This window comes from Manis javanica, chromosome 4, assembly GCF_040802235.1.
Source record: "Manis javanica isolate MJ-LG chromosome 4, MJ_LKY, whole genome shotgun sequence".
In the NCBI taxonomy this organism is placed as follows: Eukaryota; Metazoa; Chordata; class Mammalia; order Pholidota; family Manidae; genus Manis; species Manis javanica.
In genome coordinates, this window is record NC_133159.1 from 179,751,480 (window position 1) to 179,778,799 (window position 27,320).

General features: G+C 56.8%; 3 protein-coding genes and 1 long non-coding RNA gene across 12 annotated transcripts; 2 read left to right on the forward strand and 2 right to left on the reverse strand.

The window, feature by feature from the left end:
* On the forward strand, nt 1-10,037 carry C4H17orf99 (chromosome 4 C17orf99 homolog). 4 transcript variants are annotated; one of them, XM_036997030.2, is made up of 6 exons: nt 722-1,058; nt 1,429-1,461; nt 6,882-7,181; nt 8,413-8,642; nt 8,834-8,930; nt 9,899-10,037. In XM_036997030.2, the coding sequence occupies exons 1-6, from the start codon at nt 1,022-1,024 to the stop codon at nt 10,027-10,029; spliced, it is 828 nt and encodes a 275-aa protein (XP_036852925.2). In that variant the 5' UTR covers nt 722-1,021; the 3' UTR covers nt 10,030-10,037. The 4 variants fall into 4 exon arrangements, with proteins under 4 accessions (XP_036852924.2, XP_036852925.2, XP_036852926.2 ...); XM_036997031.2 differs by having other exon boundaries at nt 723-1,058; nt 8,413-8,682; XM_036997029.2 differs by lacking the exon at nt 9,899-10,037 and having other exon boundaries at nt 1-1,058; nt 8,834-9,564.
* Nucleotides 8,495-11,864, reverse strand: LOC118968125 (uncharacterized). Of its 4 annotated transcripts, none has more exons than XR_012130916.1 (4): nt 11,658-11,864; nt 9,572-10,434; nt 8,880-9,036; nt 8,495-8,631 (listed from the first exon to the last, which is right to left on the reverse strand). It is a non-coding gene; the product is annotated as an uncharacterized lncRNA (long non-coding RNA). The 4 variants fall into 4 exon arrangements; XR_012130918.1 differs by lacking the exon at nt 11,658-11,864 and adding an exon at nt 10,876-11,010; XR_012130917.1 differs by lacking the exon at nt 11,658-11,864 and adding an exon at nt 10,852-10,950.
* SYNGR2 (synaptogyrin 2) lies at nt 10,914-14,789 on the forward strand. Its single transcript, XM_036997034.2, has 4 exons — nt 10,914-11,077; nt 12,881-13,118; nt 13,519-13,658; nt 13,745-14,789. The coding sequence occupies exons 1-4, from the start codon at nt 10,979-10,981 to the stop codon at nt 13,940-13,942; spliced, it is 675 nt and encodes a 224-aa protein (XP_036852929.1). The 5' UTR covers nt 10,914-10,978; the 3' UTR covers nt 13,943-14,789.
* Nucleotides 14,790-15,739: 950 nt separating this feature from the next.
* Nucleotides 15,740-27,173, reverse strand: TK1 (thymidine kinase 1). Of its 3 annotated transcripts, none has more exons than XM_017677366.3 (7): nt 27,003-27,158; nt 26,854-26,885; nt 25,764-25,874; nt 23,592-23,685; nt 17,439-17,528; nt 16,939-17,058; nt 15,740-16,845 (listed from the first exon to the last, which is right to left on the reverse strand). In XM_017677366.3, exons 1-7 carry the CDS (start codon nt 27,066-27,068, stop codon nt 16,645-16,647), a joined length of 714 nt encoding a protein of 237 aa, XP_017532855.1. In that variant the 5' UTR covers nt 27,069-27,158; the 3' UTR covers nt 15,740-16,644. The 3 variants fall into 3 exon arrangements, with proteins under 3 accessions (XP_017532855.1, XP_017532856.1, XP_036852928.1); XM_036997033.2 differs by having other exon boundaries at nt 16,700-16,868; nt 27,003-27,173; XM_017677367.3 differs by lacking the exon at nt 25,764-25,874 and having other exon boundaries at nt 27,003-27,165.
* Nucleotides 27,174-27,320: the final 147 nt, after the last annotated feature.

Below are 27,320 nucleotides of genomic sequence, written 5' to 3' on the forward strand. Positions count from 1 at the left end.
GAACCTACCCGGGAAGGGACTGGCTAGGGAGGAACTGGGCTGCCTGGGGACTCGGCAGAGGCCTCCCACAGAGCCACCGTCTGTCCCCACCTCACCTGTCCCTCCATTGTCTGCTCCTGGCCGCCCTGAGGGTTCAGCCCTGGTCTGGCCTTAGTGCTTGTGGAGGTTTCTGGCTTTGGGAGGCCCTGCTCACCCCCACCCTTCTCTCTGGATCCTGAGCTCAGCTGCAGACAGCCCACAAGGTCATGCCCACGTCTGTGATGAGACTTAGCCTCTTTTTGGTCTAGCTGGCATTGGGTCCAGGTCCCTGGGGAATGACCCACCATCCCTGGGCAGGACAGCCCTTCCTGCTCTGAGCTCAAGGGCAGTGCTGGAGCATAGAGCCTGTCACACACGCATCCCACCCCTGCTGTGGCCAAGGGCCTCACCCATTAAACCTCTGAGGCTTAGCATGGGGGCTGAGCCCAGCATCAGCCACCTGGATGGTGCCCACTTGCTGGTCACTAACGAACCAGTGTGAGATGGCAAACGTTGTCTCTCCTGTCTGCATCTTTAACAGGCCGAGCCCACCTCCTGCCTTTACATCGGACCCTCACTGGGAGCTCTGGAAGGACCTTCGTGATTACAGGCCCATCCTGACGACCCAGAATGACCCTACCCACCCATCTCAAAAGAGCAGATTAGCAACCTTGGGTCCCCCTCGCCTGGTAACATACATATTTCAGGGGTCAGGTCATGGACATCTACCTACTAAAGAGGCCCAGGGCCTCAGCTCGGCAGTGACAGCCGAGTAAGAAAGCCCAGGTTTGGCTGCAGATGGGCACCTCCTCATTCCGTGGGGCTGTCTGAGGGAGTGTGTGGTTCTGGGCCTAGCCCTAGTTGCTGGGGCCCCATCGCGCTATCCAGGTTATCTTCCCACTGCAGACACACACCCACAGCAGCCCAGGGGCCCCAGGGTGGAGATGGCCCAACCGAGGCAGCTTGTGCAAGCCTGGGAAGAAGGCCCCACGCCAGCAGAGGCATGAGCCTCCTTCTGCTGCTCTGCTCAGCCACCCTGGGTGAGCCAACTGGGGATGTTGTGGGAGGGGGCCACTGAGGGAGGGGCCATTGCCGGGGCCTTGAGGAGGCAGGCTAAAGGGAGCACAGGACAGGTGGGGCCTGAAGGTGGGGCACAGGACAGAGGCAAAGATCCAGGCTTGAGCCTCAGACTGTATTGCTTTACCCACTCATTGCTTCACCATTCTGGACACACTATTTATTCATCTGCAGAATGGGCTACTGATACTAAATGGCCTTGAAAAAGCTTCTATGAGTGCAGATACTTGCTGAGTTCTGGGCCTCCCTTCTGACCTCAGCCAGCGGTCTCCGGCCTCCCCACGGCTCTGGGCTCCCTACTGACCACCTTGCCACCTTCCCCATGTCTTACAGCCACCAGCAGCTTCCCCGCGGGGCAGGAGGTAGGTGAGTAGCCCAGCACATTGGAGGGAGAAGGCTCCGGCCGGGGACCTGGAGTCAGAGCCCCCACCCATGGCGGGTGCCTTGGCCGGGGGAGGTTGCTGATGGTGAGGGCGTGTCTGCTGGTGGACAGCTTGGACAGTTCTGGAACCTGGCCTCAGCCCCTGCAGGACCCTGGGGGCAGTGGAGAGGAGAAGACGGACAGGCCAGTGTGGGACCCCTCGGGGACACGGGGCAAGGGAAGTGCTTGGCTCTTGTTGGGTAAGGGAGGAGGGTAAAGGGGGCAGAGGACGTGCTCTGGGCAGGTGTATCCCTGCTGTGCCACCCCAGGTTCTGATCTGGAGCAGAAGCCCGTCGGGGAGCCCCAAGTTTCTGCCGGGTGGGTGTGACCCCAGAGCAGGCTGAGGGCATTCCGGTGGGGCGCTTTGGACCGGGAGAGGGGAGGGGGGGTAGCGTGGCCGTCCAGGTGGCCGCCCTCCCACGGCCAGCAAACCAGCAAACGGAAGGCTGCCTCACTCCCAAAGGCAGCGGGAGGATGTCAGGGCCGCTGCCACCAGTCACCCAGGGGGTGGTACAGACCTGGGGAGGGGCACTCCGCTCCCTTCCCCCCCATTTCTAACCCTGCCACCTCTAAGCTCAAGGTGGAGAGTCCCCCCCTCTTCTCCACGCGGGGGGAGCTATTCCTCCCAGTCCTGTCCCGGCCAGTACCGTCCCTGGGTCACAGGGGCGCAGAGCCGGCATCTGCTTCGATTCCACTGAAGGGCGGGTCTCACTTGACCGCAGCACAGGCTGAACTATCATTTCCTCATTTGCTCTAAAAACAAACGTGGTGGTGTTTCCGCTGAAAAGAGAGCAGGGCTGACTGCAGACTTCTGGGTCTCTGGGAAGTACCTGGACAGGGCCAGTCTGCCGCCCCTCCTGCCCCTGACTTCTGCTCAACCTCCTGTGGACCAAGGCCCGCTAGCTAAGCTCCTAAGAAACCAAGTGCTGAAGCATTCGTTCATTCAGCAAACACTGGGTGAGCCCCGGTCTAGTGCCAAGCACTGTTCTGGGCCCCAGGATACAGAAACAAAGCAAAGGTCCCAGCCCTTCGGTAGCTTACATTCCAGGGGGCGGGGGCACAGTGATGACAAAACTGATCTTGCTAGGATGTCATAGGCCCTCGAGAAATGCAGGCAGGGAAGAGGGGAAGGGGACATGGGGAGGGGCTGGGCGGGAGGTCATCGCTGAGAAGGGGTCACCCAAACAAGGACATGAAGGAGGTGGAAGAGCAGGACATCCCTGGACTTGGCCTGCGTGGCCAGAGCACAAGAAGCAAGGGGGAGGGGAAGCGGGATGGGGTGAGGCATGGGGGGCTGAGCATGGGGGGCCCTGTGGGCCTAGCTGGCTATGGGAGGGTTTGCACGAAAGAGTCTGATTTGCATGTCCTGGCGGCTGCCTTGACAGGAACTGGATGGGGACCTAGCGCGGAATCCCAGGGAGCCAGTAGCTGTTCCTGGAACCCAGGGGAGAGATGGGATGGCAGCAGGAATGGAAGGGAGAAGTGGTCAAGATATATTCTGAAGGTCAGGCCAACAGCACTTGCTGTGAAAGACAGTGGAAACCCTGGGGTTTTTAGCCTGAGCTGCCACACGGATCAGCTGAATAAATGCAGCCTTACAAGGAATATCCCACAGCTGACACAATTTCAGTGGGGGCGGGAAGGCAGGCAGAAGGTAGGCTAAGGGGTTGAAAAGCCAGGGTATGGGAAAGATTACAGGTGTGTTTTGAAATCCCCACCAAGTGTGGCATTGGGAGTGGGAACCAGGGCGGGAACCTCCAGCGGGTGACAGGATTTCTGGGCATTGTAGCCCGCAGTGCAGGGTGGGACATGTCTGCAGAGGTGAGGTTCAAGGCTGGTGTTCAGGAAGGAAGGAGGGGCAGTGGTCCAGAGATACCAGGAGAATGTCCACCCTTGTTGTCCCAGGTCAGGGCCAGGAGGGCTGTGGGGACCGCCTGAGATGGCAGGGCAGTGGGTCGTGCCCTGTAGAAGGCTGCTTTCCATCAGGTGGAGAAGACGAGATGCCGAGCAAGGCTGAGAACTTGGTTCCAGAGGGCTCAGCACGAGGATTTGGGAGCTGGGGAGGCTGGGGGTGGGCGTAAAGGGAGCTGGCAGAGCCCTGGGAGGGGCAGGGCAGGAGGGGTGGGTGGCCCAGCAGGCCAGATCAGGGGATATCTGGCTGAAGGACAGATTCAAGCTGGCGCACACCCCGAGAGAGAGCGCAAGGGCCTGACAGGCCGCCTCCCTTCACTCCCAAGCCCATCTGGGACTCCTGAGCAAGGCTGGAGAGCCTCTCACAGGACATGTCTGGTGGTGCCGTATGGTGTTGTGGGGCTGCCATAACGAAGGACCACACACTGGGATGTTTAAACAACAGAAATGAATTCTCTCCAGGTTCTGGGGGCCACAAGTCCAAAATCAAGGATGGCCTGGGGAGAACCGGCCCCACACCCGTCTCATGGCTGCTGGCATCCTAGGTGTCCAGGGCTAGTGACGGCAGCACTCCAGTGCCGGCCTCAGTTCTCACATGGCCTCCTGCCCTGTCTGTGTCTGTCTCTCCTCCACTTATGAGTAATGGACCCACCCTTTACATCTGTAAAGGCTCTATTTCCAAATGAGGTCCCATTCCCATTGAACATATCTTCATGGAGGATATAATTCATCCCTCAAAAGGCGGGCTGCATGTTCAAAACCAGATCCCTGGACCCCACCTCGGGTCTAATAAACTGGGTCACTAGTGTGGGACTGCAAACTCCAAGCCTTCGGTTATCACAGAGACAGGTCTAGAGAGAGGCTGGGGCCACCCCAAGGCCTCTGAGCTGTGGCGGGCAGCAGCCCAACGGGGCTTCCTTCTGTAGCAACAGGACGAAGCTCCACATGGCCACCCATGCCCCCAGCCTTGGCTGGGCTCTGCTTTAGTCCCAGGGTGGCCTCATCGCTTCATCGAATTTTGAATGTGCCATTCCATCATTCAAGTGTTCTGATACAGTTGATGGATTTTTAATTAAATGATAGACCACTTGTTATCGGTGGATTAGATGCATAAACTAAATAATCCCAAGGAAAAAAAAGATACAAGTCTTATTAGAGTATAGAGTGAATGCTGCACTGCACAGAGTACTAAAAAAATGACCGTGTCTGAATTTATGTAAATCATGCTTCTATTCATGGCTGTTGAAATGGAAATGAAGGCAGACCAGCTTTTTCCACTTTTGTTAAGTCAAGGTCATTTCTCTCTGTGATGGGGCAAAAAGAAGTGTCATCACACTTCAGCCCTGGACTCCCATGTCCCCCAAAAAGGAAGATTCTGGCCCCAAGACTGTCTTGGGACAATGAGAAGTTGGTCCTTTGGCCCAGGGTCACAGTGATGGAATTACTGGGAGGAGTTTGCAAAATAGGTGCCCCAGAGAGGAGATTGTGCTCTAGAAACAGTTTTTTTCACCTCAAATATAAGATTTTGCATGAAAGGCTGTTTGGGAGGAAAACAATTTTTTTTTAATGGGGTTCTCATGACGTTCAGAAAGAGGCCAAGATGAGAAAATACTGGCTTGTGTCTTTGCTGTGGGCAAGGGAAGACTGCCTGTCCCCACCTAGACGCCAGGAGCAGCCCCCCCAGCCCATTCCCTGACAACTAAAAATGTCTCCAGACGCAAAGGTCCCCCAGAGGCAAAATCACCCCTGCTTGAGAACCCTGTCAGAAAGAAATACGCCTAGTAATCAGAAACTAAGATTCCGAGGAAAAGTCTCTGAAGAGCAGCCCTTTCTCATTCGTTCCAATTCTCTGCTCAGCGAACAGTTTCCCAATCACACTGTGGTTTCCAGAGCCAACGTGCGCAGCAGCACAAGGGGGGTGTATGAAGTATACGACATTTAGGTGTCCCGAAGCCTTCTCTCCACCCCTCTGCCCGAGCACTGCCCCTACCCACTATTCTTGAGAAGGCACCATTCATAATACAACCCTGTCTCCCCATCCCCCCTCAGCAGGCACCTTTGTTGAGTCCCTGTGGTGGTCTTGGCTCAGTAGGAATATCTTAGAGATGTTTTCTGCACCAGACTCACCTGCACAGCAGAAAAGTTTGTTTCATGCGGAGAGGCAGTCTAGCTGGGTGAACACCTGCTCGGAGCGGGCTGGACGGTGGGGTTTGGTTTCAGGAGTCTAGGAGAGTCCTCTGGGGGCCATGGGTGTCTCCTTCAAGGGTCCCCCATTCTCCTGAGGTCCTCCTTTCGCTAAGTGGCCTCTCTCTCTGGTCAGCCTGTTACCCTCCAAGTCCTTTGTGACACCTCCTTCTTGGGGCTCAGGGCCGTGTCTTCTGCCCCTGCCTTCTGACTGCCCCTTCAAAGCAGATGCTGACCTCTCTGGGTGCAGGGTCCCGGAGTGTGCACCTTTATCACACAAGAGCCGACTGCACACCGCACTTCATTGTGCAGCTGGAGAGTAACTGCCTCCTCATGTGAACCACTCAGCCAACAAACAGGGCACCTCTGGGCTCCTGCCAGGGGTCCGGGATATGGGGATAGGCAAGAAGGGCAGAGCATCTGTCCCCTACAGCTTACAGTCCACAAAACTGTTGTATCTGAAGTTAAACCCAGTGTCAGCCCTCCTAACCTATGTTCCAAATTTTTCCATGCTTCCTGCCCTTGCCCTGACTTCATTTTATTTTTCTAGTAAAATATTCTGGGAAGAAAGAGTCTAAACCCAGGAGGTAGACTCTCTTTTCCAGCAATTTCTTTTTTTTTTTAATTGAGGTGAAATTCACATAACACAAAATTAACCATTTCTTAGTGAACAATTCAGCGGCATTTAGTGCCTTCACAATGCGGTGCAACCACCAACCCTATCCAGTTCCAGAACATTCCCATCACCCCGAAGGGAGACCTCAGACCCATTAAGTGGTCACTCCCCTCTCCTGTTCCCCAAGTCCCTACTAACCACCAATCTGCTTTCTATCTCTAGGGATTTCCCTGTTCTGGGTATTTCACATGAATGGGTCATACAATATGTTGCCTTCTGCGTCTGACTTATTGCACTTAGCAGAGTATCCTTAAGGTTCATCTGTGCCATAGGAGGCATCGGTACTTCACTCCTTTTTATGGCTGAGTACTATTCCGTTGCAAGGATGGACCATATCATGTTTATCCATTCATCCACTGGGGGACATGAGGGCTGTGTGTACCTTTTGGCTATTATGAATAGTGCTTCTATGCACACGTGTGCACATGTATCTGAGTCCCTGTTTTCAAGTAATTTGGTAGATACCTAGGAGCGGAACTGCTGGGTCATATGGTAATTATTAAACTTTTTGGGGAACTGCCTAGCCAGCATTTTCTTCCAGTGCTTGATAAACCTTGGTCTCCTTCTTCCTCCCTGAACTGTTTCACCCCCCAGAAATCACCCTTGAGACCTTCATTGCCTACAGAGTCCTGGAGGTTTTCCCCAGAGGCCGTCGGGTTCTCATAACATGCCACTCACCCCAGGCGTCCCCGCCTGTCACCTACACCCTCTGGGGGAGCCAGGACACTGAGGTCGCCAAGAAGGTGGTGAAGACCAGAGACCCGGCCTCCTTTAGCATCAACATCACACTCAAGTCCAGGCCAGAACTGCTCACCTACTCCTGCCAGGCGGCCTCCAACTGGGGAGTGCACAGGACCAGTGCCAAGCTGCAGATGTACTGGGAGCTGTGGGCCAGTGAGCACATGGGGTGCTGGGGTGGGGGGCATGCAGGCTGTAGGTCTGGCAGACAAATAGAAGCTCCTGGGGTGGGAATTGTGGGAACAGTGGTCTGGGGCTGAGAGAGAGTGTGGGGACAGGACAGGTTGCCACCCCTGAGGGCACCCTCAGTCCCTAAAGGCAGAGTAGTTCCTACCTGGGCTGCCAGGGCACAGTCTCCTGGCAGGGGCCTGTGGGGGCTGCAGGGGAGTACCGAGGAGCCCAAGGGCAACAGTCCTGGGGAAGTACTGCAGGGCGGGCTCCCTCTGTTGAGTGCTGACCTCAGGCTGATAAAGTAGGCACCTTTTTTGCTTTATGTAGTTTAATCTTCACAGCAGCTCAAGGGTGGGATGCATGGTTGCTCCAGATAGAGGTGGAAGCTAAAGCTCTTGCTGGTGAAGAGCGTTGCCCCAGGCCACCCAGCATTCAAGTGGCAAAGGCAGCCTTCAGACCTGTGTCCTTCCCATTTCTATCCTGATCTTAACTCAGGCATCCTTCTGGTGGGGGGTATGGGACATTTGAACCAGGTAGGACATGACCCCCTGGACCCACCCCTGAGAAAAGACAGCCTAGGGGAGGAGAGCCCAGGGTCTGGAGGCTGTGTGGTCTTGGGCAAGTCACTCAACCTCTCTGGGTCTTGGTTGCTTCTCTGCAAAAAGAAGATAAATAGTAACTACTCCAGGAGGGCAGAAAAGAATCCATGGACTTTTTTAGTAGGTGGTAAGTATACAACAAAGGGTAGTGGTTATTACTCATCATTAAGGCTGTTTTGAACATGAGGCTGAAGGCCCTAGATGATTCTAGAATCTAGAGTCTGCTAAGTGACAGTTCTTGTCATGAAGGACTATATAATGCAGTAAAAGACTGAAAGAATATAAACAGGTTTCCCAGGTAAGTTTTACATAGACCTACTTATACTAAAAAATTACTCCTTGTTTATCTGTAATTCAAACTTAACTGGGCACCCCGTATTTTTATTTGCTAAGTCTGGCAACCCACAACATACCAAACAAGAATACAACCAGATGTGAACTCTTGTGGTGGGTAAGGCAGAAGCCCAGACACAAGGTAGAGAGAATAATCCAGAAGGTTACCTGGAGGAAGTGGCAATCACAGGCCTCCAGGCCCATTTGTCATTTTGTAACAAGGGGAACTTGCTGGGGAGAGGGTCTCCCAGCCATGCGTGTGCTCCCTTCTCGCACCCTGTCAGACCCTGTGTCCCAGCTGCAGGCTGACTTCACTCTCCTGGACAGAGGAGCAGGCCCCAGGGTAGAGATTTCCTGCCAGGCATCCTCGGGCAGCCCACCCATCACCTACAGCCTGGTTAGAAAGGATGGGCACGTGCACATGCAGCAGAGACCGAACCACGGGCAGCCTGCCAACTTCTCGTTCCCACTGACCCAGACGTCGGACTGGTTCCAGTGCCAGGCTGAAAATAACGTTAGTGTCCAGTGCAGCCCCCTCACGCTGGTGCCCCCAGGTGAGAAGGCCCCTTGGCTTCCAGAGGGGCAGCTGGCTGGCACTTCTGGGTAGGTCGGTGGGAGAAGGGAGAGCACCACTTGGCTGAGCAGCCGTACCTGCCCTGGCCCTGCCTAAAGGGAGCCCAACCCAGCTGCCTGCCTCCCTCACAGGACAGCTGCCCCAGGCACCCACCTTCATGTTGGCTGGCAGCCTTACCTCCATTGCAGCTATCACCTCTGGGATGCTGGGCTGGACTGTCCGGACCAGGTAGGAAATGGTGCTGGGTGTGGGGTCACAGTGAACTGCTGCTGGCCTGTGTGAACCCAAGGGGCCCTGGCTGGAGAGCAGCAGGCAGTGCGTTCGTAGGGCAGGGCTGCCACCAGGGCGAAGAGAGGACCATATCACTGATGCATGACTTCCAAGTTTTTAAGCCCTACTGTGTACTGAGTGCCTGCTGAGGGCTCGCACATTTGTGGCTTTATCTGACCCTGCCCATTGCTCCCAGCTGCCCTACAATGGAGACAGCTGGCCTCTAGGTGGGGCTGAGGAGGGAGGCCAGATGGGGAACAATGCCATTGGGACTAGGGTGGAGGAGGGGCTTCTGCCCTTCATGGGACCCACATAGTTCAGTGCTTCCTAGCTGGTGAAAAGGGCAAGACATCCTGGGGACCACTCTCCAAGGCCATCACTTCGCTGACTTGTGAAGTGACCAGGGAGGGCCTTTGTCCAATCCCAGGCCCTGCAGGCCTCTGTGCTCCCTCTGCCTGGCCTTTGGTGGTGGTCACCTCTTTCTGGTGAACTTCTCAACTCCCTTGGTTTCTAAGGTACTGCTGTCTCCAGGTCCTCAGCCTCCCTCCCTGGCCAGCCTCTCAGCAGACCCTGCCCGGGACCCTATCCTTGGCACTCACCTCCGGGTCCCTCTTCCTAAATCTCTGTCCTTTCCAGAAGCTAGACTCGCGGGATGGGTGAGCCCCGTCGCCTCCCTGAACCTGTTTTCCCTCATGGGGAAATAAACAAATGAGGTTCAGAGTCCTGGCTCCCACTCACCATGTGACCAGGGGCTAGTGCTTGCCCTCTTGGTGATTAAGTGCCCCCTTCATTTTATGGGGTGACTAAGCCTTACACCTGCCCAGGGCACTGATGCGCTTGACACTGTAAAATTCCTGGAGGCCTTAGGAGGGGGTGGCTGAGAGGCATCCCTGCCTAACCGGGAATCTTAACGCCTTTGTCCTCAGGTGACCAGAAGATGCGGGCTGGGCAGAGCGGCCCTCCTCACTGCCTCCAGAGCGACCCGCCGTCTGAAGAAGGGTTCTTGGAGCCTTTGTGTCCTCCAGTGAACACACGTGGTGTTATTTTGAGGATTTAAGCATGGGATGGGGCTGTAATGGAAGGGGAGGTCCACTGGAAATGGGGCAACCCAAGGGGGGCCACCTCCAACACCCCCACGCCCGCCCCACCCTTTTTTGGAGTGGCACCGCATCTCCAGGGGGCCCGACTCTCGGGCTCCACCCACCAATGTCTCACTGACCAGCTCACCCGGGAAGCTCTGGGCTGGGTGCCACCTGAACAGCACCCCCCTCATTAACCCTTACCTGCACCCCGCAAAGCGTGCCTGGAATTTCTCCTTGTGAGCCAGCCGGTGGCCCCTGAGCACACACACAGCCTTCCCCAGCCTTCCTTGAACACATCAAAGAACTGGATTAAACTTTGCCCGCTGCCTGTCACCCTGGGAGCTTGTTTCTGTCTGCACACCACCTCGGCTCCTGCAAGTCTGAAGTCACACAGAACGGGAAGAATTGGAGGCGGGCGGGGGGGCTCGATCCCACCCCAGGCTTAGCTCCAGAGAGGAAGGAAGAGTGACAGGCCAGACGGTGGCTTGGGGTTTTGAGTGGACCGACGGGAAGAGAAGGAGTGTTTTTGAGCCTGGCTCCTGGGCAAATGAGGTCCAGACGGGCGTCTGGAGGGGCTTCCCGGAGGAGGCGGCGGGAGGGCAGGGGCAAACGGTGGCTGGGGCAGAGGGACGGGCCCTTTGTGCGTCTCTTCCTAGAGACTCTAGCCCCTTGCTGGTGGCGCCACGGGCCAGCGTAGCAGCGGGACGAGGGCCCGGCCAGAAGCAAGGCCGGACGGCGCGCCCCGGGGGGCTGGACGCTGTTCCCGGGACGCAGTCCCTGCGGTCAGGGCGCCCCACCGTCGCCGCCGCCAAGGGCCGCACTTTGCCTCCGGTCCCTGGAGCCGCGCTGGCCACGCCCCGGGGCGGGGCGGGCGGCCGGGCGTTCGGTTGGTTCCCCCGCGTCCGCGGCGGCAGCGACGGCGACATGGAGAGCGGGGCTTACGGCGCGGCCAAGGCGGGCGGCTCGTTCGACCTGCGGCGCTTCCTGACGCAGCCGCAGGTGGTGGTGCGCGCCGTGAGCCTGGTGAGCCGCCGCGGGCGCCGGGGGGCCCCCCCACCTCGGGCCCGGGGCGGGAGGCGCGAGCCCGCGAGCGCGACAGGTGGCGGCGGCCGAGGGCCGGGGTGGGGGCGGCGCGCGTGGGGTGGGCGAGCGGGCCGCGCCGCGCAGCCCACCTCCCGGGCCCCGGGCCCGCCGCTCCCCACCCCCGTCGTCCGGGCCCCGGCTAGGGGGCCGGAGGCGCCGGCCGTCGCCCCGCTGGCAGTGGGAGGAGCTTGGGGTGGCTCCAGGACAGGTGGCCGGGAGCCGCGAGTGCCGACTCCGGCTGGGGGAATTCACCGGGAAGGGGCTTTCCTAAGCCACGTGAGGTCGGGGGTGGGGGAGGCGTGTGCCCAGAAACAGGGCCTCTGTTCCCCTCAGGAGCAGGCCAGCCTCTGCTTCCCCGCCCAAGACACCGGGCGTACCTCTGCCCGTGGGCCGGGGGAGCCTCCAGCACAGATTTCTGTGGTGGGCGGGCTGGGGTCTTGTGCTCTCTCTCGGACAGGGGTTGCCAGAGCTGGACCAGGTGTTAGAGAGAGAGGGCTGGGATGCGGGAACCACGCCACACCTGCTGGGGACTGGAGCCCTCCGAGGAGTCTTGGTGGCTGCCACGCTCCCTCCCTGTCATCTGTGGGGTCTGATCCCAAGGAGCAGATGTCCCATGTGCCCGGATGGCAGTGCCAGGAGTCGGGCCTGGCACACGGTTCCCAGCATCCCAGAGTTCCGGCCTCATCTCCAGCTGGGGGTGGGGCTTGTGACTGCCAGCCCCAGAGCCTACTGAGAGGGCTTTGTGCAGCCAGGGCAGGGCAGGGGAGAGGCCCGGGCCTGCCCCAGAGGGAGGCGGGTGTCCAGACTGTCCTGTATCTGCTGACATGCGGCGGGGATGGGCCCTGGCCTTGAAGTTTGGGGAGATGAGGAGACACGAGGCTTTCCCCAGGGCCTGGGGCTCCTTCCGGAGTTCTGGCAGGTGCACCCCCTTCTACCCTCACCCTAGAACCTCCAGGGATCTGAGAGCAGGCTGTGTCCACAGATCAGCCTGGATGCCCTGTGCAGGAAGGACCCACTGTGGGCAGCTGCAGGGCCTTGCAGGGGAAGGGCCAGGATGCCAAAGAGGCCAGAAGTTCTTGTAGGAAGAAAACTGGCCAAAGTGGGGAGGCCAGCCTGGAGCAGGGAAGAGTCGGGGGGGGCCGTGGGAGATGGGAGTCTGGGAGCATGGGTTTCAGCTCAAAGCACACTGGCCAGGCTTTCCTGAGAGTTGTGGGGGAGCCCTCCATTCCTGGGGTATTCAAGCAGAGGCTGAGAGCTGTAGGGGTGACTTAGGCATAAGGTGATCAGGAGGTGAGATTCCATGTTTGGGTTTCTATGACTTTGTGGCCCATTGTGTTTAAAACTCCTTGAAAGTGGGGGTGGGCAAGCGTGGTGGATTGCCCTGAATCCCCATCACTTACAGGATGAAGCCTCCAGTCTGCTGGATTGCAGCAGTCCCCTCCCAGGAGATCCCCAGCCACTGCCTTTGCGTCCCAGTCTAGGAATCCCCAGCCATGCCCCTTTGATGGCGAATCTGATTTGGTCTCTGGCCTGGGAGAACAGACACGGGGGCACTGCCCTAGGAAGAAACTTGCTTGTCATCCTACTCCCCAGGTCCAGAAGGGGCTGCAATGCCAACCCCTGAAGGGGAACAGCAGCAGCGGGAGAGGCTAGTGTTCAGACCCCCTGCCAATATCCCCCACTATATGTGCTCCCCCCGTGGAGTTCTGTGTGACCACTCGGCCCTTACCCCTGTCTGCTCAGGTCTTTGCCTTGATCGTGTTCTCGTGCATCTTCGGTGAGGGCTACAGCAATACCCATGAGTCCAAACAGAAGTACTGCGTGTTCAACCACAACGAGGACGCCTGCCGCTATGCCAGTGCCATCGGGGTGCTGGCTTTCCTGGCATCCGCCTGCTTCTTGGTAGTTGACGTCTATTTCCCCCAAATCAGCAATGTCACTGACCGCAAGTACCTGGTCATCGGCGACCTGCTCTTTTCAGGTAACTGCCAGCAGTGCTTCCATTTGATCTTGGAAGGTGAAAGGAGCAGTGTTCCCCCAACTCCAGGGTTCCATGATTACGGGAACTCAGCACCCTCGGGAGGGTCAGGGAGCAGCCTAGGGCCCCAGTCCCACTCAAGCAGATTTGCACACAGTGATTTCTGACCATCTGCTGAAACCCACTGGTGCTGAGTCGTAAGTGTGGGGCTTCGGGACTGGACTTCCTGAGAGGACATCGCATCTCCACCCTGGCCTCTGCATGTGCCCTGCGTACCTCCTAGAGGCTTCTGGGAGATCCCTGCCACAGGGCCTCCCTCCCCACCCACGGGGCCCCTCCTGGGTCCCTGGAAAGCCCCTGTCTCCTCCGTGGAACTGATCCTGACCCCCTGCCCTCTCCTTAGCTCTCTGGACCTTCCTGTGGTTCGTGGGTTTCTGCTTCCTTACCAACCAGTGGGCAGCCACCAATATAGAAGACGTGCTGGTGGGAGCTGACTCGGCACGAGCGGCCATCACCTTCAGCTTCTTTTCCATCTTCTCCTGGGTAGGTGGGCAGGGTGAGCAAGGTTGTGGTGACTTTGTGAAGGGTGGTGGGCAGCTGAGAAACCCAAACCTTGTGGCTCCCTGCAGGGTGTGCTGGCCTCCCTGGCCTACCAGCGCTACAAGGCTGGAGTGGATGATTTTATCCAGAACTATGTGGACCCCACTCCAGACCCCAGCACGGCCTACGCCTCCTACCCAGGTGCGTCTGTGGACAACTACCAACAGCCACCGTTTGCCCAGAATGCTGAGACCACTGAGGGCTACCAGCCGCCCCCAGTGTACTGAGCTGCAGCTGGGCATGGCAAGGGGCACGGGGGCACCTAGGGGCCCTCCGCTCTGCCCTGGACTCCCCCCACAAGGCTTGCAGAGCCTTGGGCCCCTCATCCCACCTGGCGCCTGCTGGAGCCACAGTCTGGAGAGGCCCTGCCTTCCCCAGTCCCGCTGCTGGAGCCTCCACCTAAGTGCCTACGCCCCAGGGGCCTTACCCACCACTCCTCAAGGGCATTTTTTAGAAAAGGGTTTTAGCTAAATGTGTTCTGTGGTTGCTTTTAATGACCCCCAGCCCTGCCTGGAGTAGAAGTGCCTGATACGCTGTTTTTGATACGCCTTAGCTTTTCCCCGGCTGGAGGCAGGCCCAGGCCGTGGTGGCCGCTTACTTGGGGTTCTCTGCCAAAGACAAGGCTGCGGGGCCTCCCACCTGCTGTCGGTGCTGGGCAGGCTTCCCCCTCACTCAGGTGTACTCCCACCCCCAGAGCGGCTGCACCCAACCCCTTCATATTCTGGGTGCGGGCAGCCCCGTGCTCACTGCTGTAGTGTCTGCTGGCTCTTGGATTTGGGGTCACTACCCAGGGCCTTGGGCTGCCATTCTGACAGCACCAGCGAGGCACATGCCCACCCAGGGCAGCAGAAGCGCTTCATTTTCCTTGCTCCCACCCCTTGGCAATAGGGAGGGGCTTTGCCTGACCTACAACACCCAGCTTTATGTAAATACCCTGCCACTGTTAGGAAGTGTGGGGTGCACTCACAGCCCCTAGACTGTCTGAATGTATTAAAAAGCCTTGGGGGAAGACGCACAGCACCTTCTGTTCGTTAGACTGATTTGGAGATGAATAAATATTTTTCTTGTTCATAATCTCCATTATCATTGGTTGGGCTTCAGCCTAGTGGTAGTAGGAAGAGAAATTCCTCACTGGGGTACACCCTGGGGGGTGGTTTTATGGAACTTGCATTATGAACAACACCCTGGCAGTCTGCCCCTACAGCATGCGTAGTGACACCCCTTCCCCACCCCCATCTGGGGTCCCATTCCTCACACTGCCAGCCATCAACTTCTTAAAATAGCAACTGTACTCATCTTGTAAACAAGCTGGTTTTTCTGGACTGCCCTGCCAGGGTCCTGCTGTGCCCTTGGGAGTTGGGTTGGGGGTTCCTGAGAGTTGTCCCACTTAAGGCCCTGTCCCCAGTAACCCTTTCCTTCCTGCCCCCATCCTAGCAGAGGGAGGGACACCCTGGAGGAGCCAGGGTCCTTCATTTTCTGCAGATGAGTCAGCACCTCTGGACCCTGTCCCAGAAAGCAGCAGGAAACAGACCCAGCCCACCCCACAGAGCGAGCCCGTCTCTGGCAGGAGAGGCCGAGGCCCCTGAAACAACTCCCAGCTTGCCCTTCTGAGCAATGACAGAGGGAGCTGTCAAAAGGGGGCCTGACAGTTTCAAAATCCAAAATAGGTTCTGTGAACTACAGCCTCAGCACTGTACTACACGTCTGCGCAGTCTGGGACCAATCGCTAGCGGACTGGAGTAGAGCAAAGGGGAGGCTGTCCAGGAACCTGACCCCTTCTGTGTAGGGGCACACCCAGAGCCCAGGCCCTGGTGGGATTCTTGCCTCCATGCAAGCCAAGGCCTCTGAGCGAGTTTTCCAAGGCACAGCTGAGCGAGTCTTGGCTCTTGAATAACCAAGTGTCCATTTCACAAACAAAACCTGACCTCACGGCCCCGGCTGCTGCTTTCCAACCTGGGCTCCCCTGTTAACCTGTTTTGTCCTGAAACCCGTCTGGACAGAAGAGTGAGCAACTGCTCTTAGGGTTTCTGTTGACAAGGGCTGTGGCTGAGAGAGAGGCAGTAGCAGGGAAAGATCTGGAGAGAAATCCCTGTCCAAATCACTTCGAAGCTGTTTATAGTAAGACTCAGAGATCCCAGGTGACTAGGAGACGTATGCTTTCCTCAACCAATAAATTTTAATATTAGTTATTAATTTCACACAAGAGAAGAATCCTGGACTCGGCATCTGCCTGCGCTCCTACCCATCCCATACACGTGAAAAAACAAGCCCCTGGGACCCAGGCCCCCAGCCAGGTGCCGCCCACGTGAAAGAATCTGTGATTCTGGAGAAAACGACCCCCAGAGCGCAGGAAGGGCTGTCAGCCCAAAGGGAAGCGAGGGGGCACAAGTGCAGCCCTCCTCAGGGGCTGGAGCCTGCGCCAGGCAGAGGGCAGGAACCCTCTGTGGGAGCCCAAGCCGGGTGCTGAGCTCGAGGTGCTGCTGCGCGGACTTGTCAGTGAGAACAGAAACTCAACAGTGAAAGCCACACGGGGGGAAGAGGCCCGCAGCTCCAGTGTCACAACAGCATGTGGTTCTTCCCCTCGCCCCGGAGGAGGAGGGGGACGTCTGCAGTGGCCAGACCCCGAGCCACAGCGCACGGCCTGCTCCGGAAGGGGGCAGAGCATGAGCAGTCCGGTAGCTGGGAAGGGAACTGAGAAGGAGCTGGTGGGCAGGGAAGGAGAGAGGTGACACGCGGCCCACCAGCCGGGCAAGGACACAAGGCAGAAAGCCCTGGTGCTGGTGAAAGTTCTCCCGCACAACTTCCTCCTCTGAAAGGCCTCACAGCGCGCAGGGGGCAGGAGGCATCCACCAGGGGGCGCGGCAGGAAAGGGACGTGGCCAGTCAGTGTCCCGGGCAGGGGCTCTTCCCAGGCTGGGGGCCCCAGCCCCTCATATGGCAGGGCTGTACTGAAGGATGTGATGAGGGGCGAACAGCCTCCGGGCTCCTGTGGCCTCCCCTGGCTTTCCCGGCACCGGGCAGTTCTCTTTATTCTCTTTGCTGTCCAGCCCAGCAGGCTGACCTGAGGCCTTCTTGAAGTAGCAGAGACGGCACACGGAGTGGTACTTGTCTGCTCCTCCGATCACCTCGACCTGGCCATGGGGACACAAAGGGCCTGGACTGAGATGGAGCACAGCGCCTCCGGGCCGCAGCCCGCCCGCACGGGGGGGGTAGTTGGGAGCTACCTCCTTCTCTGTGCCCAGTCTCTTGGTGTAAGCGGCTTCTCGGAAGCACTCCATGCACACCGCCGTCAGCTTCACCACGCTCTCGGCCAGGGGCACCAGGTTCAGGATGGTCCCGAAAGCCTACAGTGCCAGGGATAGACGGCAGGTGAGCACATCCACTTGGCCAGGTGGCTCTTTCCTTGAAACCCTCTGACTCACAAGCACTGAAGCGGGGAAGCCTCGCCTTGACCTTGCTTTCCCCCAGACCACCATCCCCTGCAGCAGACTGCATTCCGTCTGGGATGGACTCACTCTTGGGCAAACCAGGGAGCTGGGTCTGGCTGGACTGCCTGCGCCCAGGCAAGGCCTGGTCTGAGCAGCTCTCAGTGCCCCAGGTGCCAAACCCTGGGCATCCAGGTAGCACTGCTTTGCAATGAAGAAGACCCCGCTGGGCTGCCATCTCTGTGCAGGGTCCTGTGCCTGCCCAGGCCCCTTCTCAAGACAGGCATCAGACACCTTACCTTCCTCTGGAAGGTCCCATCCAGTGCAGCCACGATCACAGTCTTGCCGGCGTTGGCCATGGTCTCGCTGAACTCCACAATGTCGGGAAACTGGAAAGGGTGGGAGGAGGGGAGAGTCACCTTCCACTCTGAGCAGCAGCTTCCGGGAGCCACGCGCAGAAGACCCTGCTGTATCTATCTGATGGTCCCACCGCCCAGATCGGCACTGAGCCGAGAACAGGGTGGCCCCGACTGGGAGACGAGTGTCTGCGCACTTGTCCCGACTGCCTGCGTCACTTCACGCCGCCAGCTTTCCACACGGAACCGTTGCGCTCTGGCACCGCGGCCCGTCCCTAGGGCGGTGCAGCCCGGCTGGGGATGCTCTAACACGGCAGCACTCACAAGTGGGGGCAAAGGGCTGCCTGGTGCTTGGTTGGATCCGTTAGCCGGGTGACCCGACTCCATGTTTCTGAGCCTAGGAAATGGCAAGGAATGCCCTCGGTATTGTTTCAGAATCAAAGGCACTCAAATAATAAACAGAGAATGAGCCATGCGATGCCTTGATGGGGGTCGGGGTCCCACAGGCCATTTACACAGCAGGATGACACAGCACAGCCGGCTACATTTAGGGCCTACACAAGGCGCCTCTACTTGATAAATCAAACATCATTTTAAGTGGCCTAGGGCAAATCCTTTGGTGAATTTTCAGTGATCAGTCTTTGGGTTGGGTGACAGGGCGACACTGTCTTTGGGTACAGGGTCACTCACTCCAAGCCACTCAGGATCCACTGGCCCATTTGTTGAGGTGCAAGCTTAGCGAAACCCAAGTGCTTAGCAAGACAAAGACCATGAAGGTAGTTAAAAACCAGGAGAAATTCAAGCGGGATTCAGCCGAAGCCAAGCCTGACCACCCTCTGCAGAACTGGCTGGGCCTGAGCTACTGAAACGGGCCCCTCCCACCCAGACCCCAGCACAGTCACACACAAGCCCCCTTCTTCTCTAAAGGACTCGGCGCAGGTCATAGAAGTGCAGCTCCAACCTGCAAGGGGCTGTCAGTCAGCCAATCTCCCCCTCCTCCAGCCGCCATAAACAATTGTTTCTAGGCATCGTCAAGTATCTACTGGCTGAGGGTTGGGGAAGACACAGGAAGATGGCGCCGAGCACTGCTGCGTCTTACCCTCCACACTGAGGCATACATCAGGACACCAGTCCTTCCACACCAGTGTTTGGGGACCCCTGCCCACTACCGCAGTGCCCACAAAAGCTTAATTCTTCCACCTGACACCTGGTCCCCTGTTCACATGCCACCTCCCCAAGGAAACATTGAACCTGGGCCTCCAGCAGGGGTTCCTGGGAGATCAAAGATAAGGAGAGAGGCACCCAGGTTGTCTGCAGTATTTCAAAATGTCCATTGGTAACCATGTTACTGGTATGTATTCTTATTGCCATTAGGTTTTTAAGCTATGTTACAGGTTGAATTGTGTCTGCTCCCACCCCTGAATCCCTATGCTATCCACAATATCTTATCCACAGTATGTCAGATTGTGACCTTATTTGGAGATAGCGGCTTTGTAGAGGTCATCCAATTAAAGTGAGGTCAGTAGGGTGGGCCGAACTCTAATCTGATTGGTGTCCTTAAAAGAAAGGGAAATTAGGACCCATACCTGCAGAGGGAAAGCTATGTGAGGACAGGGAGAAGATGGCATCTTCAGGCCACAGAGAGAGGCCAGCACCGATTGTCCCCCACGGCCTCAGAAGGAAACATTCCTACCTACACCTCTGATTTCGGGCTTCAGGCCTCCAGGCTATGAGGGACTAAATGTCGGCTGTTTAAGCCCCCGAGTCTATGGTACTTGTGTGGCAGCCACAGGACAGGCCTAAGTCAGATTGCATTTGTCCCGAAAGCCCTGACATGTTTAAAAAACAGTCACACGGAATCCAGGTAGAAAAGTAACAAGAGGGGTTTCTTGATGGTGAGGAGTCTGCCCACTTGGGTTCATCTGCCAGCGCCACACCCCCGGGGGACCTGCAGCGATCTACTTCCTAAACAAGTTTCGGTGAAGGGGAAAGAACCCAAAGGAGAGATTAGGAAGCCTACAAGGAGGTCATTCATCTTGCCAAGAGCTGGCTTGCTCATGATGGGTGGGCAGAAGGGTGTCTGGCTCTGCCGAAGAGGCCTCTGCGCCCTGGCAGACAGGCTGGCATTGAGGGGCAAAAGGTAAAAGCCACAAAGGGCAGGGATGAAGGATGTGGCAAAGCAGACCCCTCAACTAGTGAAGGCCGAACGCCTGAATGAAATGCCACAGATGAAATTCAAAGGCGACGATGGGGGAGATGTGGTCATGACACCCGACAAAGCGGCATAGGTCACCTGACGTCTGCTGGACAGAAGGTAAGCCAAGGGGAGGTGGGTGGGGGACCTTAGAAGGCATTTACGGAAGGAGAAACACACGTGGGAGGAGGCATCAGCAGCAGTGCTGAGAGAGGTGCCATCGGACAGGGTGTGTGTGTGTGCGCGCGTGTCCGCGTGCCGCTCCGCCCTTCACCTTCCTCCTGCCTGGGGACTTCTGCAAAGGCCTGGCTGCCTCACCCTTCTGCCCCCTTGCCCTCCACTCCCCAGGCTCCCCCAGGGGTGACTCCTCAGTCTTTTCTGCTGGCCTGCCGGAAACCGTCTGGCCTCCCTTCTGGACGCACCCAGCATGCACGGGGCCCTCCCCCACCTGGCTCCCTGCTGCTCTCCTGCAGGCCCCTCCTGGGCATCCCCACCTTAGCTGTGCCCCCCATGCTGTCTTTTTCCTCCAGTTGTCACCACCTAACCTATTACTTATTTCTCTCCCTGACCAGAATGCAAGGTCAAGGGCAGAGATGCTGGGGATACCCCTGGCTCCTAGAACATTGATGCCACGGGGCGCGAGCCCAGAAAATGCTTACTGAATGAATGAGTGAATGAGATCGGCCACTTGACCCACATTTCACTTAGTAGATAAATCCCAGCGCACCAGACAGCAGCCCAAGATGTCCACATTACAGTGTCCATCACAGCCTTTAAATACCACGCACAAGGGGTCCTGCTGAGGATGTGGCACATGTGTAAGGATGGGTATTTGCTGACATGGAAAAAATGGTCAGAGAATGTGACACGAGACCCATCCACAAAAAATACACATCTATAAAGACTAGCAGGATGTAAACCAACATGTTCCATGTTTTTTGTTTGTTTTTCTGGGTGGCGAAAAGAGAAAGGCGGCAGGAGCTGGCCCGGTACCCGCAGCAGGCCCAGGTGCTGTCCTCCTGAACCTCGTCAATTCCATGGGACGCGAGCATCAGGAGAGGCCACTCCATGAGGACCGGGACAGAACCAGGACCCCTGTAAGGTCTGAGCACAGACAGAATGTGAACACCATCTAGGCCGGGAAGCCCCAAACGTCCCCCCTCTCCCGGCTGACAGGAGCCCGTGCTGCTGGTTTAGGGCTCCTCTGGGCCACCCGCCCTAGAGATGGGGGTGCGATGCTGCTGCAAACCTGCCTCCCTGAGCACAGAATCAAGAGCGGAGCTGGAATGACCCAACATATGCTCTAGTCCTGGTGACCAGATGTGGAGACAACCAAGCCCTCTACAGTCCTGGTGCCCACGGCGTGTGTCCTCCCTGCAGTGACAAACCCAAGTCGTCCAGCTCCAGGAAAGGTCCTGGCGGTCTCTGGCTGGCAGATGGCAACAGTAGTCAAATACGGACTTTCTTTTTTCTTAGGTGCTGCCGTAACTTTTTCTAGACTTCATGCACCAGTATGTTTTTTCAAATCATGGTTTCCACTACTGCTGAGCATTTGTGGGGCCACCAGCACCCTGCCCAGCACCCACTAACCAACGTGGCAGTGACCGCGGCAGGGTTGGCATGCCCGGGAGCAGGGCACCCACCTGCCACAGCGTCCTCAGCTTGTGGCTTGGAGTCATTGGATGCCTTACCCAGACGCCAGTGACTTCCCCAAAACAGCCGGAGTGCCTGTGCATCTCACCTGGAGTCACCAAGAAGCCCTCGCACCAAACTCGGGCCCTCATCAGGAAGGCATGGTGGCTACTCTCTAAAAAAACCTCCCCGCCCGCCCAGAAAACGGGGAACAAGGGGCCTGGAAGACCCTTCACCCACTCCCCACGTTTCTACAGTGGGACAGTAAGCACTTGTTATAGGATCTAGAGTCTTACTTGCTGCCAGGCAGACAGTGGACATACACACAAGGAGCAGCACCGTGGGGCAGTTGACCGGCTGGCCACTACCCCGGGTACTCGAGTACCAGCCAAGGGGGAGAAAGAAGAGAATGGTCCCCACGGGGGTGGCCGGCTCAACCCTGTGACACACCTCACACACGCCAAGGAGCAGAGCTGCCATCAGCTCACTGTACTTGGTCGGAAAGGGAGAGCCCCACAAAGCCTCCGTTCCGTTCTCAGAACCACACCCCCAAAGCTGACCGGCCGCCTCAGATCCGTCCTGAGACCACAGTTTGGGGAGAGAGGGAAAAACTACCCCCATTCCCACTCTGGACTCATTTTCTTACCTGTGTCTCCCCACCATCCAGCCACAAAAGAAAACATAAATGTCCATGTGCGCGTGAGACATGAGATGCAGCTGTGCTCAGAAGCAAGACAATTCCCAAGGTCAGAAATAGAAGGGACACAGCAAGGCAGATGAGCAGACAGACGTGGAAACAGGCCGCTGGGGTTCTGCCTCCATAGGGCACACGCCAGAGGATATACTCGCCTGTGGGGACGGGGCATCGGCTGGCCTTGCTGTGGGAACGAAGCATGGGGCTGTGACTTATTCAGGACAGGACCTGTGATGCCCTTGTGGGGTGGCATGGCCCAAGCTGCCCAATTCATGGAACCTGGGAGGGAAGGACTGCTAACCACTCACCAAACACACAAAAGTTTCTTTCATTTCCAGTTTCTTGTTCTAGATGCTACTTAAAGGTACAGTAAAGGGAGTCACGTGCCCAAATTCCAGCGGGCAGGTCAGAGGCAGTTATGTGCAACTTCTCCTGGCTCATGAAAACCCTGCACAGCGGCCCTCCAGTTTCCCTCTTCCACCATCTGCGTCACAGGCCATCTTAGAAGCCAGGTGTGAAGGTGAGAGACCCCTTGGCATGACTCCCCACCATTGCCTTGAGGTAAATTGCTATCCTATGAAGCTACCGAAGCATGTGGTTGATCTGTGACGGCGGCTCCTGCCACCCTCACTATGCGACTGGGTGGAGGTGGTGGTAACCCCACAGCCTCCCAACCAAACTCAGCCAGAGGACCCGCTCCTGAAGGAAAACAAACAGACTGAGCTGGCAAAGACTTTAAAACCAGGTTTTCAGAAAGACAACGGAAGGCACAGCATCAGTTAAAAACAAACAAACCGTCAATTCTTAAACAAAAGTAAGCATATGTGAACTAGAGTAGCAGATGAAAAGAACTACCCAGAAATCCTGGAAATAGACAGTCATGGAATGGAAGGCAGACACATATTGGGAGATGGTACCCAGAACTCTTTCACAGAGAGATGGGGAGAGATTCCAGTTGGCAAAGGTTTCATTCTCCCCCACAGAAATGAAGGCCTGAGTGTTCAATGTAAAAGGCACAGCAATTAGAAAACAAGGTAACTAAAAACAAAAGCTCCCCGGGGCACTCCATTCTGAGAATGAACAGACTCCCTGCCCAGGAAAGTAGCCATCAGATTGGAGGCGGCCTCCCTGTTAGCGGCAAGGAGCGGCCCACTGCTTTTCCAAAGCAACCAGGAAGAACAACGGCCAACTAGCATCTGCTTAAACTGGAGAACAAAATGAAGACATTTTCATACCAGACTCGGAGAGCTTCCCATCCACACATCCTGGCCGCAAGAACTACTAAAGAATGTACCTCAGCAAGAAGAAACAATGAGCCAAAACAAAACCCTCCCTACACGCGATTTTCGAGAAATCTGATTTTTCTGTTCACAGTAAAGTTATGTATTTTTTACAAAGGTAAAATAAATCCTCACCTAACAAAACATGGAAAGCAGTTCAAGGGTATTCAGACCCTAATTAAAGCAAGTTAACAGTTGTTTACTGAGAGATCAGGGAACCTTCCAAAGCAGCAGAGGAAAAAGGGAGACAGACAAGGGATTCATAGGAACAGTGACACCAGGACAAGCCAACTTACAAACTGCCCTTCATCAATGCCTATGACAGCCATGCCCAGGGCCTCCTGGGCCACATCCCGGAGCAGGCAGGCCGGCAGTGCCTCCATGGTGTTCCTGGGGAGAAAAAGCAGAGTGAGCAGATGGGGAGACCGAGGAGACCAGGAACCTGAATGCAGCGGCCAGGGACTGGCGCTGTGATGTTTGCCCAGAGCTTTAAATCACGCCTGTGGGAAGGCAGCTGAGGAGAATTAAGGCCTGGTTCAGAAAGCCAGTTACTCAACAAGCTGTTTCACTTGATGCTTCAGACTGGAAACTAGCAACGTCTGATAATAAAGCTCAACTGAGATTCAAAAGCCCTTCACTTCTGCTCAGCAGGTGTAGGCAGACAAGGTGACTTTATCAGGTACACTGCCCAGGGCCCATTATACTTTCAGGGGCCAAAGAAATGGCTTAATTGCTTTCAAAACTCAGCCTACGTTATATTTGTCTTTTTATCAATGAAGTCCTAGAATGACTGTAGGAAGGGGCCCACAAAGGTGGAAGTGCCCACCGCCCAGGGAAGTCCTAACATGACCCTGGGCAGACCACGAGCACCAGGCTCTTAAGACCACAAGCCCTGGGATCCCAGCAGAGAAAAGCCTGGACTCTAGCCGGCAGCGCAGCACGCCTCCATCTGGCTCCTGTGGCGGACTGAAGGATTTCACCAAGGTCATAGGGCTATTAAGGGGCAGAGCCACCGTGCTAACCAGAGGTCACACAGCTGCTGTGGAGGGATTCCTACCCAGGGGAGTCTGAAAGTGAAAGGGCACATGTGGGGATGTTCCAGGGTCATAAATGACACAGTGGCCCCAACCTGGCCCCAGAACCAGGGCCTTTTCTGAAGAGGGATGCTGTTCTCTGTCCTCTTAAATTGTTTCTATGTTTTTCTCATGTTTACTTCTGTTTGCATTTAATTACTGATTAATTTTGCTATAATCATACTTCAAGAGCTGGATAGAGCATGAAAGTATTTCCTGCATTTTCAATTCCCTCCCCAAATAAAGAAAACCAGAGAGTGGGTAAGGCAAGAAGCTTCTCTGGAGCTTTGTCCCCCACACCAAGGGCTTGGTCACTGCCGAGGACCATCCCAGCCCCTACAGCCCAAGGATTTGTGGCACTGAGGGCAGAGCCTGGGTCCGACCCGGCTGAGCCCCACTCTGGGAGTCACACTTCTATCCCCGTGCAGTGCTATTCCCTGGCTTTCACCATCCTGGCCCCTTCTCCCCACATCCACCAGCCCTGTGCAGCGGGGATGCAAAGCTGGGTGATGTAAACAACCTGCATCAGACAGCATGGCTGGGAGCACCAGTCACCCAAGTCCCAACACTTATCTCTAAGTCCCAGAGACCAGCAGCCTGGTCTCTGAAACCCCACGTCACCACTCTGGAGCCACACACCTGGCGGCTCTGAGGCCACAAGCCCTGTGGATGGTGCAGCGTGGCTTTGCTGCTGGGGCTCAGGTGGGCAAGTCCGGAGGACTGAGAAGAGTGTCTCAGGCTCAAACCCACCAGGCCCAAATCTGCTGCTAAGGAACTGGCAGGGGTTTTACACCCCCACCTCAGGTTGCCAACTGAGATGTCCACAGGGCACAACCAGATAAACTACATGAAGGCCATAGATGGCAGGGAGTCAGCGAGGACAAGCCAACTGAGAAACTGAGTAAAAACTATATGCAGGCCACACGAAGCTGGTTTGTAACCTCCGCACCAGTGTAAACTCCAGAGCAGAGTTTTTCTCAACCTTGCTCAGTGCTACTGACCTTTGGGGCCAGAACATTCTGTCACAGGGGGCTGTCCCATCATTGTAAGATTTTGCCTGGCATCCCTGGTCTCCACCCACTAGATGCCAGTAGCATGCCCCTCCATCTCTAGTTGTGCAAACTAAGAACAGCTCCAGACATTGTCAGCTGGACCCTGGGGCCGAATCGCCCCTGGTTAAGAATCACTGTATTGGAGTCCAGTGAAAGGCAGAGTCCTGGGCTACCTTGCTGAGCAACCTGGAAAGTTTGCTGACTTGAATTTCAGTGCCACGCTTCAGCATTATTAACCATCTCCATTAATGAGCTCTGACAGTGTATTTTGCGCCCTGTGAATTTTCACTGGGCTTCTGAGAAAAGGTGTCAGGGCAGGACAGAAGGGAGCACAGGGACTGACCGGTCGTGCGTGGAGAAGTTGCTGCTGTACCGTGTGTCTTTGGCATATTTGATCACCAAGCACTTGTACTGGGCAATCTGGAAGCGGCGGACCCTTCTCATCAGCTCGGTACTGCAAGAGCAGAGTGACAGGTGAGGCCGACAGTGGGCAAGGGAGACCTCGTCAATACAGCCAGGCTCCCCACTGCCTTCTAGGGGTGTACGGCCTAAGACCCACCAAAGGACAGAAAGAAGGCAGGCTGGGTGTGGGAGAGACCAGTGAGGACAGGAAGGGCCTGTGCTCTGAGAATTTACAGTAGATCTAAGAGGGGCAGAGACAGCGCCGAATGCCACTGGAGCGCCTGGTAACTATAGGTTGTAAGTTGTTCTCTATGGGGAGGGTGGAAAGGAGTGGCACCCAGCTGGTCAGGGGAAGGGCTGGAGGCACAAGTTTCTCAGGGATATGGTGGTGTGGGTGACGGCAAGTGCCACATGCCCAGGAGAGGGCTCCAGGTTGTGTTTCAAAGCAATGCCATGCCAGAATTCTTCCCCTAGTCTGAACTGACTTCATAAAACCTTGTGCAAAGAAAGCATTTTGCCTCTGGGTCCAAGAGCCTACCCTAAGCCACACTTTCTGGAAAAGGGGTCTGCAGTGATACCCCAGGGCCATCAAGGAATGGGCCAGGGGAGTCACTCAGGGGCGCACCAGCCTCACCTCCGACAGGGAAAGTTTCTGTCACGTCAGGGGAGCAAGCCCTGGCTTGGCCGCTCAGTGTGATAATTCTCATCTAAGGAAACAGTCCCCTGGAAGGTGTGCTGATTCTGCCGGGCCGCGGGGCCTGGCCTGCGTGCACACGATTTCTAAGACTTGGACGGACCTTTTCGTGGACATTAGTGAGGCGCTAAAGTGTAAGCAGCTGTGACCAGCTCCAGGAAGCGCGGTGTTTGAATGACTTTAATGGGAGGGCCGGCATCCAGGCGGGAACTCGGTCCCGCAGGGGAGTTCGGATTGCGAGCGCCGCCGCAGGCCAGGGCGGGGCGCCGGGGAGGAGGACGGGGTTCTGGGGAAGAGGTGGTCCCAGCTCCCATCCACGCCCCCGTGGAGTCATTACCTTTTTCCTGAGAACATGGGTCCGAGAATCACCTAGGAGAGAAGAAGTCACTTCAGGGCCCGCTGAGCACGGACGCCAGGGCACCAGCCACAACCCCCAGCCCGCTCCCACCCCGACTCCTCATGCCGCGATCCGACCGGCGCCCGCACCTGGATCTGCCCCCGGGTCTTGCTGGGGGAGCCGGGCAGCACAGTTGGCAGGTTGATGCAGCTCATGGCGCCTCCGGAAAGCTCACAGCCCAGAACCAGGAGACTGCAGCCGTCCCACCGCCTGGTGGCGGTTCCCGCGCCCCTAGAGTTTATTGCCGGCCGCTGGCCAATCGCAAGCCGGAGCCACCTCCCCGGAGCCAATCACCGCGCGGCTGCGGACTGGCGGGCTATTTGGCTTTAGCCCGCCCCCTGGTGGGCGGGGCCCCGGAGCGCCCCGGGCTGCGGCCCTGCGGGCGGTGGACGTGGCCCCCAGCGTGC